At 51.0% G+C, this 15,000-nt stretch overlaps 1 protein-coding gene across 1 annotated transcript in view; it reads left to right on the top strand.

Moving 5' to 3' along the window:
- LOC144520416 (membrane-associated guanylate kinase, WW and PDZ domain-containing protein 3-like) overlaps positions 1-15,000 on the top strand; it is a 57,607-nt gene that overhangs the window by 16,834 nt on the left and 25,773 nt on the right. Inside the window, exons 9-15 of the mRNA XM_078254112.1 lie at positions 2,662-2,831; positions 3,026-3,125; positions 4,660-4,834; positions 6,074-6,707; positions 6,955-7,018; positions 11,159-11,377; positions 13,304-13,585. Coding sequence (XP_078110238.1) covers positions 2,662-2,831; positions 3,026-3,125; positions 4,660-4,834; positions 6,074-6,707; positions 6,955-7,018; positions 11,159-11,377; positions 13,304-13,585 — 1,644 coding nt within the window. The remainder of the gene's footprint in view (positions 1-2,661; positions 2,832-3,025; positions 3,126-4,659; positions 4,835-6,073; positions 6,708-6,954; positions 7,019-11,158; positions 11,378-13,303; positions 13,586-15,000) is intronic.

The following is a 15,000-nucleotide window of genomic DNA, read 5'->3' as shown; positions in this document are numbered from 1 at the left end:
CAGGGATCGATAGTTTTTTAGTTAGGGACTTGGAGGAATTGTGCAATAACGACAGATTCACACATTTTTCTTTTGCTTACAGTAAATAAATAATTACAAATCTTAAAATCAAGTTCATAAAGTCACTTTCTTTGCATTCATTTGATTCCCAATTAAGATCCTCTGGTAAGAACGGCTTTCAGTTGTTAATATGGACGTAAAAACTGTTAAAATTGATTAAACAACTGATTAAAACAATCGTTTGACAGCCCTGATTTTAACAGTTATTTTCAGGTTTTATTTTGAGGGTCTTTTAGAGTAATTACATGCTGTCTCAGCTAGCGGTTAGCCGAATTAGCTGTTAGCTAAACCAACGTTAGCTTGCCTGTGGAGGCTAACGGCAGACCGCTACAATCAGCTAGCGGTTAGCCGAATTAGGTGTTAGCTAAACCAACGTTAGCTTGCCTGTGGAGGCTAACGGCAGACCGCTACAATCAGCTAGCGGTTAGCCGAATTAGCTGTTAACTAAACCAACGTTAGCTTGCCTGTGGAGGCTAACGGCAGACCGCTACAATCAGCTAGCGGTTAGCCGAATTAGCTGTTAGCTAAACCAACGTTAGCTTGCCTGTGGAGGCTAACGGCAGACCGCTACAATCAGCTAGCGGTTAGCCGAATTAGGTGTTAGCTAAACCAACGTTAGCTTGCCTGTGGAGGCTAACAGCAGACCGCTACAATCAGCTAGCGGTTAGCCGAATTAGCTGTTAGCTAAACCAACGTTAGCTTGCCTGTGGAGGCTAACGGCAGACCGCTACAATCAGCTAGCGGTTAGCCGAATTAGCTGTTAGCTAAACCAACATTAGCTTGCCTGTGGAGGCTAACGGCAGACCGCTACTATCAGCTAGCGGTTAGCCGAATCAGGTGTTAGCTAAACCAACGTTAGCTTGCCTGTGGAGGCTAACGGCAGACCGCTACAATCAGCTAGCGGTTAGCCGAATTAGCTGTTAGCTAAACCAACGTTAGCTTGCCTGTGGAGGCTAACGGCAGACCGCTACAATCAGCTAGCGGTTAGCCGAATTAGGTGTTAGCTAAACCAACGTTAGCTTGCCTGTGGAGGCTAACAGCAGACCGCTACAATTAGCTAGCGGTTAGCCAAATTAGGTGTTAGCTAAACCAACGTTAGCTTGCCTGTGGAGGCTAACGGCAGACCGCTACAATCAGCTAGCGGTTAGCCGAATTAGCTGTTAGCTAAACCAACATTAGCTTGCCTGTGGAGGCTAACGGCAGACCGCTACAATCAGCTAGCGGTTAGCCGAATTAGCTGTTAGCTAAACCAACGTTAGCTTGCCTGTGGAGGCTAACGGCAGACCGATACAACTACGACCGGAAGCTTGGAACAGATCGCGCAGTGTCGTAAATCCTCGTACAACAGCGCATGCACGAACATCTTGCGCAGCGCAGAACGGATCGTGTACCGACAGTTACAAAAAACTCACGGGGTTGTCGCTCTGGGACGCGTCGCTCTGGGACGGGCGAGTCTAATGCTGGGAGTTTAAAAAAATTACAGTATACTCACTACAGAAAACTAGGCTACACCACCATACGCGGAGTTTGCGGGGGCTCCCCCTGCTGGCAGAAACAGGTAATTGCATTGTTTAAAAAATAAGTGGAATAATTACTTCTGGCATGACCAGATATGTTATAAATATTTTAAATAACACAAAACAACCAAATAGTGGTAGGTAATACATCTGATTACATATAGGCCTCCTGGTTTAGTAAAAAAACTGTTTTTTCAGGGCTCTGCCTCTCACCTGAGACCATATGCAGGACGCAGAAATGCTGGACATCTTACCGTGCCAACGTTGTAATAAAGGCTGCCTAAATGCCATGTATATACATTTGCTGTCAGCTTACTAATTGATTGCGCGTTTTGTGTAGATTTGGACTTTTATACGTTTTATTCCACATTGTTTAAGCGGCGAGGTGGATCTCCTGATCGCTGTGGATTACTTTTTTTTCGTGTCATTGGATTACGGCAAAATACTTTTCTCTCAACGTGTCTTAACGTTTTATGGTGTGATTGAGCTTCATTTCTGCGTTTGGAGAGGCGTCTCAACAGACTGGAGGTCCAACACGGACTGTTCACTGTTACATTTTAGTTGAATGTAAGTGTCGCGACACAGTGATGGCGCAGTGGATACGACACATGCCTTTGGTGTGGGGGTGTGGGGGTTCAATTCCCACTGCAATACATCAACCAATGTGTCCCTGAGCAAGACACCTAACCCCTAGTTGCTCCACAGGTGTGTGACGTCTGACATATATAGCAATTGTAAGTCGCTTTGGATAAAAGTGTCAGCTAAATGACATGTAATAATGTAATGGGACGTCCCACCACCGTCTGTCTGTCGCGTTCCAAGACAGCCGTGCCGTGATTGGATTTCATAAAGGCGAATTGTTAAAAATAAACATATATGTTTATTTAGCATGTTTGTTTTGTCCATATGTGCTCGTGCTGTGTTCCCCAGTGGTAGGCCAGGTCTCAGCTGTCACAATTTTTCATATTTTTTTTGCCCCCCCCTGGCTCGAATGTCAAACTCCGCTTATGTACACCACTGATTATTTTGACAGTTGGTGGTTATGATTTAGGCTGACTGTGTCTCCCTGTCTGTGGTCCTCCAGCGGACATCCTGGTCTACATCAACGACAGCTGTGTGTTGGGTCGCTCCCATAAAGAGGTGGTGGAGATGCTGAAGTCGGTGCCGATGGGTCAGAGTGTGGACGTGGTGCTGAGGAGAGGCTACCCGATGCTTTATAACCCTGATGGATGTCCCAAACAGAGCCTGGAGACGGTGCGGTACATATTTACTGTTTACGTCAGGGGTCTCCAACAAGTAGCTCTTGGCCCCGTTCGTTATTTTAAAGTAACCCTTAGATGAAGAAAGGTTGGAGATCCCTGGTTTACGTCTTCTTACAACTTTAATTCTCCAACAGTATGAATTACTAACCTTGTATCTTCTATCTGACTTTTTAACCATTTCAACAGCCACAGACTCCCAGCGAGCCTCCAAACCCCCCCAATGTGAACCGCAGCCTGACGCACCTCACCTACAGCCGGACGCCAGACGCCAACGGCAGCACGCCAGGTATGGAAAGATCACCCGTCTGTTTTAGCCAGAAACTCAAGTTTTAGAATATTTCTTTGGGGCCATTTTAGGCCTTTATTATATAGGACAGCTCAATTCAATTCATTTTATTTATAGTATCAAATCATAACAGGAGTTAGCTCGAGACACTTTACAGATAGGGTAGGTCTAGACCACACTCTATAGTTTACAAAGCCCCAACAATTCCAGTAATTCCCCCAAGAGCGAGCATTTAGCGAGGAAGAACTCCCTTTTAGGAAGAAACCTCGACAGACCCAGGCTCTTGGTAGGAGGTGTCTGACGGTGCTGGTTGGGGGTGTGATGAACAGTGGCAATAATAGTCACAATAAAGATAATGGATCAGAGACTAGAAATAGTAGTCATAGTAGTTCATGTCATAGCAGGGCACTGCAGGGTGTTACAGGATGTAGCGTGGGACAGCAGAGCATAGCAGGACGTAGCAGGGCACCGCAGAGCATAGCAGGACACAGCAGGACACTGCAATGCACAGCAGAGCATAGCAGGACGTAGCAGGACGCAGCAGGACGTAGCAGGACGCAGCAGAGCGTAGCAGGACGCAGCAGGGCACAGCAGAGCATAGCAGGACGTAGCAGGACGCAGCAGGACGTAGCAGAACGCAGCAGGACGTAGCAGGACGCAGCAGGGCACAGCAGAGCATAGCAGGACGTAGCAGGACGCAGCAGGACGTAGCAGGACGCAACAGGGCACAGCAGAGCATAGCAGGACGTAGCAGGACGCAGCAAGACGTAGCAGGGCACAGCAGAGCATAGCAGGACGTAGCAGGGCACGGCAGAGCGTAGCAGGGTGTAGCAGGGTGTAGTAGGGAGTGCTACTAGGAGTCCTAGTCCAAGGAAACATGCTGGGCGAATAAAACATAAGGACTCCGGGGAGTACACTCAAGACTACAGCTAGGTTAGTAACAAGCATTTCTGGGACAAGGATGCACACAAATGGACACAGATGGAAAGAGAGAGGAGAGAGAAGCTCAGTGTGTCAAAGGAAGTCCCCCGTAGTCTAGAACTATAACAGCATAACTAAGAGAGACAGGTTAAAGAGAGGAGCCTGGTCGGGCTAGAACTCTCCCCAACCGGATCGGGCTGTACTGGCCTGTCTCCCTCTACTCTGATTATATTATTGATTATATGGTAGATGAATCTGACGACTATGACGGGAAGCAGGTGGGCCGGGCTCGGCGGACGCTGCAACTCCTCACTCCCTAACTATAAGCTTTATCAAAGAGGAGGGTTTTCAGTTTATTCTTAAATGTGGTGACGGTCTGCCCGTCACAGCTGAAGATGTGGAAGGGGAGAGAGAGAGAGAGAGGGGGAATGACATGCAGCAAAGGGGCGCAGGTTGGAGTCGAACCTGCGGCTGCTGCAACAAGGACTGAGCCTTTGTACAACTTCTTTCCAACTTGGAAAGCTGCAGGAAATTCTGCATCCGCATATTCTGTGTGTCCCTGTTAATCAGTTAACAGCCTGATGATTACTGACTCCTTCACTCTGACATTCAGGACCGGGCCAAACCCCGCCCTCCTACGCTGCTCCACCAATGACGAACGGGCTGACAGGCCCACCGACCCCCACTTCCTCTGACCCCCCCCTGGGTCCACCCCCCCTTCCAGAGAGGACAGCAGCCATTAATCACAGTGACTCTGATGGCATACTGTCCAACGCTGGAACACGAAGGTGAGAGGAGTTTCAGGGCCCTGTTTTAACGATCTGAGGTCACGGCGTGAAGCGCCTGCTGCAGGTGTGTTTAGGGCGTGTCCTAATCCACTTTTGCTAGTTTGACGGCGGTAAAAAGGGTCCGTGTGCCGGGCGCATGGTTCTAAAGGGTTGTACTTAGTGTCTTCATTAATCAGAGGTGTGTTTTGGGCGTAACATGCAATCAACCAATCAGAGATCATCTCCCATTCCCTTTAAAAGCCAGGCGCGTTTGGACCTTGGAGCATTGCTGTTATGATGGAGGATTTGCACCGTAATATTTGTATTTGTAATCTTCTGCATGTGTGTGTGCTGCTGTGCGATTGAACGCAGAATGCACCTGAACACACCTCCCTGTAAGACCAGCACGCCCAGAATGCACCTGAACACCTCCCTGTAAGACCAGCACGCCCAGAATGCACCTGAACACACCTCCCTGTAAGACCAGCACGCCCATTGGCGCACAGATGGGCGCAGGTGCATTTTCTGTTTAAACAACGTGGACGCTGGACAGGAAACTGACAACTGCGTCGGTCTTAAACTAGCAAAGACACTTGCGTCGGGCTTTGCGCTGCGCCATGTGCAAGATAGGGGCCATCTTAACACGGTGTATTATGGTGTCCCTCAGGGAAGCTGATTGGGGCCACTGCTTTTCTCTACTTATATTTATGTGCAGCTTCTTATAAACAAAGTCAACTCAATATTGCTGCTTAGATATGTTCTAGTTTCCTCTCTCCTCTGTGACAGTAAACTGAATATCTTAGTTGTGGACAAAACAAGACATTTGAGGACGTCATCTCCGCTGATCAGCATCATCAGAAAGATTTCAATGATTTAAAAAATGGTCCGCCAGAGTCTATGATCATAACATCCATGACAACAGTCGCTTATAGTTGGCAACGGCCTCTTATACAGAAAAAGCTGACCGTAGAATGCCGTGATCGACTAATTATAATCAAGTATTCAACAACGCTGTATAATAACAACCTGTAAAGCTGCCAAGATCTCATCCATGCCTTATACCACCTACAAAGCTCAGATTGGTCGTCTGTGTTTCACGTCAACGAAAACACAAGCTCTATTATTATACCAATGAACAAATCTGAATTGTGGGCGGTTATTCCGAGTACTGGAACCAGGGTGCTAATGAAGGTATTAGTAGTAATTGATAGAAGTTTCTGAAGTTTGTTTGTATAACTTGTCTTCTCCTGCTCCCTGCAGATCTTCTCTGATTCGCTTCAACAGCAGCACTCTCCCCGCCTTCTCTTCCTCCTCCCTCCTCCACCATCAGAGCTCCAAGTCTTCAGAGAGTGACCTGTCTACGTCAACGCTCCCCATCTCCTCCTCCACACTCCCCATTTCGTCCTCGTCCTCCCACACTCTGTCCAAACTGCCCCTCTCTCAGCCAGAGACCGGCCTGCTCCAAAACTCCACCAGCCCCACTACCGCTAACAACTCCACTTCCTCCACACCTCCTGGGGCTCCTGTGCAACGCCCGCCGATGCCCCAGACTTGCCTCGCCCTGACCCCACCCAAAGACGTCCCAACCTGCGGCTTTAATGGCTGTCCAGCCAATCACCAAGCACCCTCCCCACCCTCCCAAAGAAATCCCGGGCTGGTGCTCCCCCTCGGGGCAGGGTCGCCGGGCTCAGCTCGGAGTGGGGAGCTTGTACCGGTGGCCCTTGGGCGAAGCGAGAGTGGGGGGCTTGGGTTCAGCGTGATGGCCGGGGGGCAAGGAGGTCAGCTAGCGGTGGTAAGGCGGGTCTGGGATCGAAGGCACTGCCCCTCGCTGCAGCCAGGGGACGCCATAGTGAAGATCAATGGGGCGGACGTACAGAGCCTCAGTTTCTCCCAGGTGCGTGATCTCATTTTTGCTGTGGGACCATTGGGCTGACCCCTGCACAGCAGGTGTAGCCAGTTAAAAGGTACATTCCTTGGCACATCCGCTTCGCGAATGGTCTGCATACGTTACGGGTGCAGTGTAGCCAAAGCGTTACACCAGGATGGAAAATCTTCTGAAACAGGATTTAACATACATGGCACCATTTCCATTTAAACTTATTTTAAATGAATGATAACCATTGGTGCATTTCTTTCCTCAGGTCCAGAGAGTCCTGCAAGAACACACCAACCAGGGAGAGGTGGTACTACTGGTCTACAGAGGAGGTACTACTGAACCCCCTAACTCGAATCCATTCAATAGTCGTGTTTCCATAAACATAATTTTATGCACATGGAAATTTGATAAAACAACCTCAAAAGGGCAAAAAAGTTTGAGGTGGTTTTTGCCTTTGTGGAAAAAGAGTCGATGCTCTACGTAATTGGGATATGGAAATTACTTCGCTACATCAGAACTTATTTAGCAAACGTTTAACTCCCCGGACTGATCGGCTGTTCCTGGATATTCCCGTAACGCGTCTTCGTCTCTGAAGAGCCTGAAACATGGCCGATATTAGCTGACATCAAAGAACAATTAAACCAAATTCCAGAAGACCTTTCTTCATGTTTCTTTGTAGATGTTTAGATGGTCAAGTTGACTAGTTTTGTTTCTGGTTAGCAACCTCTACTTCTTCAACTCAGTTTAGTGGCAGATTACAGCTATGCGTAGCCTATAGCGCCAACTTCTGACCTACTTGCTGTAGCTGTTTATTCGCATAGCCAGCTCTACCTCCACAGCGCTGTAGAAGAAGGTCTGGCTACACTACAGATGCATTCTGGGATAAGAGAAAACCACGCTCTGGGTTGTTTGCATTTCTTTAAACCAATCACAACGGTCTTGGGCGGCGCTAAGCTCTGGATGCAGCGACGGTGGCTCTGCTAAATATTCTCAAGAAGGAACTTGTTCTGGTGGAACATTTGCAAGAAAAACTCCTCATACGATATTAAATGAAGTTAACTGTTGACACAATACAGTAACGTGAGATATTTAAATGAGCTGATACATGGTTAAACCTCATTATCTCTTACCAGTGTATCTCCGTGTGGACTTCGTCCACAGCAATCCCACCAATCAGTCCCAAAACCTCCCAGTTAGAGAGGAAATGACCTAAACATATTCTTTATACATCTTTACAATCATTCCCCCAAAGAACCGAGCAGGTCTGACTTGTTACACCGTCCACATCTTCTTCAAAACATGACATTTTCAGCGTGTAGCTCGCTAGCTCGAAGTTTGTTGTTGTTTCCCGAAGGAAGGGGAGGGATGTCAGGCAATTATCCTGGAAATGTACTTCTTTTGATCGAGACTCATTCGCTCCGAACCAGTTGATGGAAACGCGGCTAATTCACATTTCTAAAAGTTTGCTTAAAATTCGCTTGACAATTACATGTAAAAACCATAGACTGTAAATATTAATGGACAGAGCATGTGTGACGTTTGGTTTGTGGAGATCTGCTGAGTCGTCAAGTTTGCCGTTACGGGCGCAGCCATCCTGGTTGAGGATGTGACGATTTTAGACGAGAGGGAGGAGAGAGGGAGGAGGGAGGAGAGAGGAGAGAGGGAGGAGAGAGGGAGGAGAGAGGAGAGAGGGAGGAGGGAGGAGAGAAGGAGAGAGGAGAGAGGAGAGAGGGAGGAGAGAGGAGAGAGGGAGGAGGGAGGAGAGAGGAGAGAGGGAGGAGAGAGGGAGGAGAGAGGGAGGAGGGAGGAGAGAGGGAGGAGAGAGGGAGGAGGGGGAGGAGGAGAGAGGAGGGAGGAGGAGAGGAGAGAGGGAGGAGAGAGAGAGAGGGAGGAGAGGAGGAGAGAGGGAGGAGGAGGAGGAGGAGAGGGAGGAGGAGGGAGGAGAGAGGAGAGGAGGAGGAGAGGGGTGAGGGAGGAGGAGGGAGGAGAGAGGGGGAGGAGAGAGGAGAGAGGGAGGAGAGAGAGGGAGGAGAGGGAGGAGGAGGAGGAGAGGGAGGGAGGAGGAGGAGAGGAGAGGGAGGGAGAGGGAGGAGTGAGGGAGGAGAGAGAGGAGGAGAGAGGGAGGAGAGAGGGAGGAGAGAGGAGGAGGGAGGAGGAGAGAGGGAGGAGAGAGGGAGGAGAGAGAGAGGAGGAGGAGGAGAGAGGGAGGAGAGAGGAGGAGGGAGGAGGAGAGAGGAGGAGAGAGAGGGAGGAGAGAGGGAGGATAGAGGGAGGAGGGAGGAGGAAGGAGAGAGGAGAGAGGGAGGAGAGAGGGAGGAGGGAGGAGGAAGGAGAGAGGAGAGAGGGAGGAGAGAGGAGAGAGGGAGGAGAGAGGGAGGAGGGAGGGGGGAGGAGAGAGGGAGGAGGGAGGAGAGAGGAGTGAGGGAGGAGTGGGGGAGGAGAAAGTGAGGAGTGAGGGAGGAGTGAGGGAGGAGAGAGGGAGGAGAGAGGGAGGAGAGAGGGAGGAGTGAGGGAGGAGAGAGGGAGGAGAGAGGGAGGAGGGAGGAGGAATGAGGGAGGAGAGAGGGAGGAATGAGGGAGGAGAGAGGGAGGAGAGAGGGAGGAATGAGGGAGGAGTGAGGGAGGAGAGAGGGAGGAGTGAGAGGGAGGAGAGAGGGAGGAGAGAGGAGAGAGGGAAGAGTGAGGGAGGAGAGAGGGAGGAGAGAGGGAGGAGTGAGGGAGGAGAGAGGGAGGAATGAGGAGAGAGGGAGGAGAGAGGGAAGAGAGACGGAGGAGTGAGGAGGAGAGAGGGAGGAGAGAGAGAGGGAGGAGGGAGGAAAGAGGAAGGAGAGACGGAGGAGGGAGGAGGAGAGAGGGAGGAGGGAGGAGAGTGAGGGAGGAAAGAGGAGGAGGGAGGAGAGTGAGGGAGGAGTGAGGGAGGAAAGAGGGAGGAGAGAGGGAACAGAGACGGAGGAGTGAGGAGGAGAGAGGAAGGAGAGACGGAGGAGGGAGGAGGAGAGAGGGAGGAGGGAGGAGAGTGAGGGAGGAAAGAGGAAGGAGAGACGGAGGAGTGGGGGAGGAGCTGCTTACACTCTACGTTATGTTACACATTTTCACTGGCAACCACATCATACAGTCCTTCCAGAAAAATGTTTTTTTGTGATTGTTTTGGGCAAAAATCCTTAATTATGCGTCACGTTTTCTTAACAAATGCGATGGAATATGCAGGATATTTATGCGAGTCTCCCCCTGCTGGACTTCAGATAGAAAGCAGGTTTAAGGAGTCTCCCCCTGCTGGACTTCAGATAGAAAGCAGGTTTAAGGAGTCTCCCCCTGCTGGACTTCAGATAGAAAGCAGGTTTAAGGAGTCTCCCCCTGCTGGACTTCAGATAGAAAGCAGGTTTAAGGAGTCTCCCCCTGCTGGACTTCAGATAGAAAGCAGGTTTAAGGAGTCTCCCCGTGCTGGACTTCAGATAGAAAGCAGGTTTAAGGAGTCTCCCTGCTGGACTTCAGATAGAAAGCAGGTTTAAGGAGTCTCCCCTGCTGGACTTCAGATAGAAAGCAGGTTTAAGGAGTCTCCCTGCTGGACTTCAGATAGAAAGCAGGTTTAAGGAGTCTCCCTGCTGGACTTCAGATAGAAAGCAGGTTTAAGGAGTCTCCCCTGCTGGACTTCAGATAGAAAGCAGGTTTAAGGAGTCTCCCCTGCTGGACTTCAGATAGAAAGCAGGTTTAAGGAGTCTCCCTGCTGGACTTCAGATAGAAAGCAGGTTTAAGGAGTCTCCCCTGCTGGACTTCAGATAGAAAGCAGGTTTAAGGAGTCTCCCCTGCTGGACTTCAGATAGAAAGCAGGTTTAAGGAGTCTCCCCTGCTGGACTTCAGATAGAAAGCAGGTTTAAGGAGTCTCCCCTGCTGGACTTCAGATAGAAAGCAGGTTTAAGGAGTCTCCCCTGCTGGACTTCAGATAGAAAGCAGGTTTAAGGAGTCTCCCCTGCTGGACTTCAGATAGAAAGCAGGTTTAAGGAGTCTCCCCTGCTGGACTTCAGATAGAAAGCAGGTTTAAGGAGTCTCCCCTGCTGGACTTCAGATAGAAAGCAGGTTTAAGGAGTCTCCCCGTGCTGGACTTCAGATAGAAAGCAGGTTTAAGGAGTCTCCCCGTGCTGGACTTCAGATAGAAAGCAGGTTTAAGGAGTCTCCCCGTGCTGGACTTCAGATAGAAAGCAGGTTTAAGGAGTCTCCCCCTGCTGGACTTCAGATAGAAAGCAGGTTTAAGGAGTCTCCCCCTGCTGGACTTCAGATAGAAAGCAGGTTTAAGGAGTCTCCGCATTTGCAGCACTTCGCCGAACCAGATGCTTTGTCCCTTAATATTAACAGTCTATGGTAAACACGGGTATTAATGACTATCATTTATAGCAACTGATTACAGGGCACCAATACAAACATGAGTAGTGTTGAAACAACAAAAAGCATTAATAACTTTCTCCCTTCCCCAGGTCCGATGTCTTCCCCAGTCGTCACCCCTAACCTCTACAAGCCCCTTCCCTCCCCACACGGCCTGGCCACCCCTTCTTCCTCCCACCCCTCGACTTCAGCCGACTTGCCTTCCCCGTCCACGGGTGCCTTGGTGGGGGGCGTCCCCCCACTCAGCCAGGCTGGCTTGGTCCTGGAGAGTCCCCAGGAGGGGCACCTACCAGCCGCAGGGACCCACCAAGGTAACCGCGCTGATCGAGTTCCACATTGAAATAAAACGGAAAGAAAGGCCATTGAACTGTTTCTCGTGGTCATTTGATTGGTACACAACAAAATGGCAATTGTTGTTAGTTGTCATAGTGACAATAAGCATCAGTGGGGCCGTAAACTGTGTCGCAGCTCGCTGGGAGGAGAGCTGCCCGACGCAGCTCAGGAGAAGTTCTCGGAGTTGCAGGGAGAGAGGAGGGACAGTTAGACCCAGCAGCAGTGGGTCAGCGGACCGCTAACGTTAGACCCAGCAGCAGTGGGTCAGGGGACAGCTAACGTTAGACCCAGCAGCAGTGGGTCAGGGGACAGCTAACGTTAGACCCAGCAGCAGTGGGTCAGCGGACCGCTAACGTTAGACCCAGCGGCAGTGGGTCAGGGGACAGCTAACGTTAGACCAAGTGGCAGTGGGTCAGGGGACAGCTAACGTTAGACCCAGCAGCAGTGGGTCAGCGGACCGCTAACGTTAGACCCAGCAGCAGTGGGTCAGCGGACCGCTAACGTTAGACCCAGCAGCAGTGGGTCAGCGGACCGCTAACGTTAGACCCAGCGGCAGTGGGTCAGGGGACCGCTAACGTTAGACCCAGCGGCAGTGGGTCAGGGGACCGCTAACGTTAGACCCAGCCGCAGTGGGTCAGCGGACCGCTAACGTTAGACCCAGCAGCAGTGGGTCAGGGGACAGCTAACGTTAGACCCAGCAGCAGTGGGTCAGAGGACAGCTAACGTTAGACCCAGCAGCAGTGGGTCAGAGGACAGCTAACGTTAGACCCAGCAGCAGTGGGTCAGGGGACCGCTAACGTTAGACCCAGTGGCAGTGGGTCAGCGGACCGCTAACGTTAGACCCAGCTGCAGTGGATCAGGGGACCGCTAACGTTAGACCCAGCGGCAGCGGGTCAGGGGACCGCTAACGTTAGACCCAGCGGCAGCGGGTCAGGGGACCGCTAACGTTAGACCCAGCGGCAGTGGGTCAGCGACCGCTAACGCAGACCCAGCAGCAGTGGGTCAGGGGACCGCTAACGTAGACCCAGCGGCAGTGGGTCAGGGGACCGCTAACGTTAGACCCAGCGGCAGTGGGTCAGGGGACCGCTAACGTTAGACCCAGCGGCAGCGGGTCAGGGGACTGCTAACGTTAGACCCAGCAGCAGCGGGTCAGGGGACCGCTAACGTTAGACCCAGCGGCAGTGGATCAGGGGACCGCTAACGTTAGACCCAGCGGCAGTGGGTCAGCAGACCGCTAACGTTAGACCCAGCGGCAGTGGGTCAGGGGACCGCTAACGTTAGACCCAGTGGCAGTGGATCAGGGGATCGCTAACGTTAGACCCAGCAGCAGTGGGTCAGAGGACAGCTAACGTTAGACCCAGCAGCAGTGGGTCAGGGGACCGCTAACTTTAGACCCAGCGGCAGTGGGTCAGGGGACAGCTAACGTTAGACCCAGCGGCAGTGGGTCAGCGGACCGCTAACGTTAGACCCAGCAGCAGTGGGTCAGGGGACCGCTAACGTTAGACCCAGCCGCAGTGGGTCAGCGGACCGCTAACGTTAGACCCAGCAGCAGTGGGTCAGGGGACAGCTAACGTTAGACCCAGCAGCAGTGGGTCAGAGGACAGCTAACGTTAGACCCAGCAGCAGTGGGTCAGGGGACCGCTAACGTTAGACCAAGCAGCAGTGGGTCAGGGGACCGCTAACGTTAGACCAAGCAGCAGTGGGTCAGAGGACCGCTAACGTTAGACCCAGCAGCAGTGGGTCAGGGGACCGCTAACGTTAGACCCAGCAGCAGTGATTTCAACCGATGCCGTCATTCTTAAAACATGTAGCAATGCATTCCACAGTCTAGGAGCGACTGTTTCAAAGGCTCCTAGCCACCTTTTGTAGATGTAGCCTCAATCTGACCCCTCTTTGTTTTCCAGGGGCCCCTCCCGCCCAGACGCCAAACGGGCCCCCAGCCGCAGCCCTGATCCAGAGCACCAGCTTCCTGGACTCGGTTCCAGTGACGCTGAACTTGGAGCCACGTGATCTGCTGGGTGTGGAGGAGAGCGCCGGGGGCCCTCCTTCCACCAGAGGGGGGGGCGCCTTGGGAGCCATAGCCAAGGATGGGAGAGGAGGAGTAAAGACAGTGGAAGTGGAGCTGAGGAGAAGGTCGGGAGAAGGATTTGGATTCGTCATCGCCTCTCAGGAAGTGACCAACGGGGGTGAGTCTTTGCTGATGGAGACTACATGTCACGTGCTCTGGTTTATTGGCATTTCTTTAAACCAATCACAATCATCTTGGGAGGTGCTAAGCTCCGGACGGAGCCACGGTGCCTCTGCTAAATAGTCTCAGGAAGGAGCTTGTTTTGGTGGAACGTGTGGACGTTCAAAAGTAGTTCAACAGAAAACTCAGGTTGGACAGGTAAGATAAGAAAAAATCTTTATTGTCTGTTCACACAGAAGATTTTCTTGCATCGTCTGCTCCAATAATCAACAGATACCATTAAAAAACATCTGTATGGTCACCCAACAAACATCTGACACACATTTCCGTCACGCACGCACGCACATGACTGCATGGTTCGGCCATACAGTCGGAGACATTGAAAACAAGTCAGTTAAGTCGATTGAAAGGTTGTTCAGAAGACGGGACTTCCTCTTGGAACCTTTATTAAGATTGACGGAGTATCTGTTTAGATTTCGACACACACTAAGTGCATGAATGCCACAGTGTGGGTCTACCTGTGAACACACACGTGCTAAAGTGTTGTGGTCTTTAGCAGCTAAAGAACACACAAGTTGGTGTTGGTAGAGACTCTAAGAACAGATCAGTCATGTTTGTTTGTTCATTATGTGGCTGTAGTGAGCTCTGCAGCCTGCAGGGGGCGCTGACGGCTCTGTGCATGTGTGTTCACACACAGTACAGTTGTAACGAGTCTGGTTGATTAAAGCAGCAGCTGAGCTTCTGTGTTTGTTTCACTGAGTCAACGGCATTCAACTGGAAGGTTAACGGCACAGTTAAAGAGACCTCAAACGCATCGCCTCCTCTGAAACAGAAATAATAATCTCCTCCGTTACTGTGTGTGTGTGTGTGTGTGTGTGTGTGTGTGTGTGTGTGTGTGTGTGTGTGTGTGTGTGACTGTGTGTGTGTGTGTGTGTGTGTGTGTGTGTGTGTGTGTGTGTGTGTTTTATCTGCTCTCTGTTGGCCACGCCCCCTCCTTTTCCAGCTGTCTCTCTCTCTCTCACTCTCTCTAGCTCATACTCAGTCTCGCTTTTCTCAGCTTTCAGAGGCACAACCTGCCTCACACAGAGACAGGCAGAGAGAGAGAGAGAGAGAGAGAGAGAGAGAGAGAGAGAGAGAGACAGACAGACAGACCGTGCAGTTGTAGTTTGCTTGTTTCTAGTCTGTTCATCATGTTGGAGCGACTGCAGTCGGCGCTGAAAACTGTGAAGGACTCCAAACGTAAGTCCCTCTGTGTGTGTGTGTGTGTGTGTGTGTGTGTGTGTGTGTGTGTGTGTGTGTGTGTGTGTGTGTGTGTGTGTGTGTGTGTGATGTTTCCTCCTATCAGCACTGGCATTGAAGTTATGTCTTCATAATATTTTGGCCTGAGGTTCATACTTGTGCGTTGGTGTGTGC

This window comes from Sander vitreus, chromosome 7 (genome assembly GCF_031162955.1).
Source record: "Sander vitreus isolate 19-12246 chromosome 7, sanVit1, whole genome shotgun sequence".
NCBI lineage: Eukaryota > Metazoa > Chordata > Actinopteri > Perciformes > Percidae > Sander > Sander vitreus.
The sequence above is the reverse complement of the archived record's forward strand: the minus strand, read 5'-3'. Positions and strand labels throughout refer to the sequence as shown.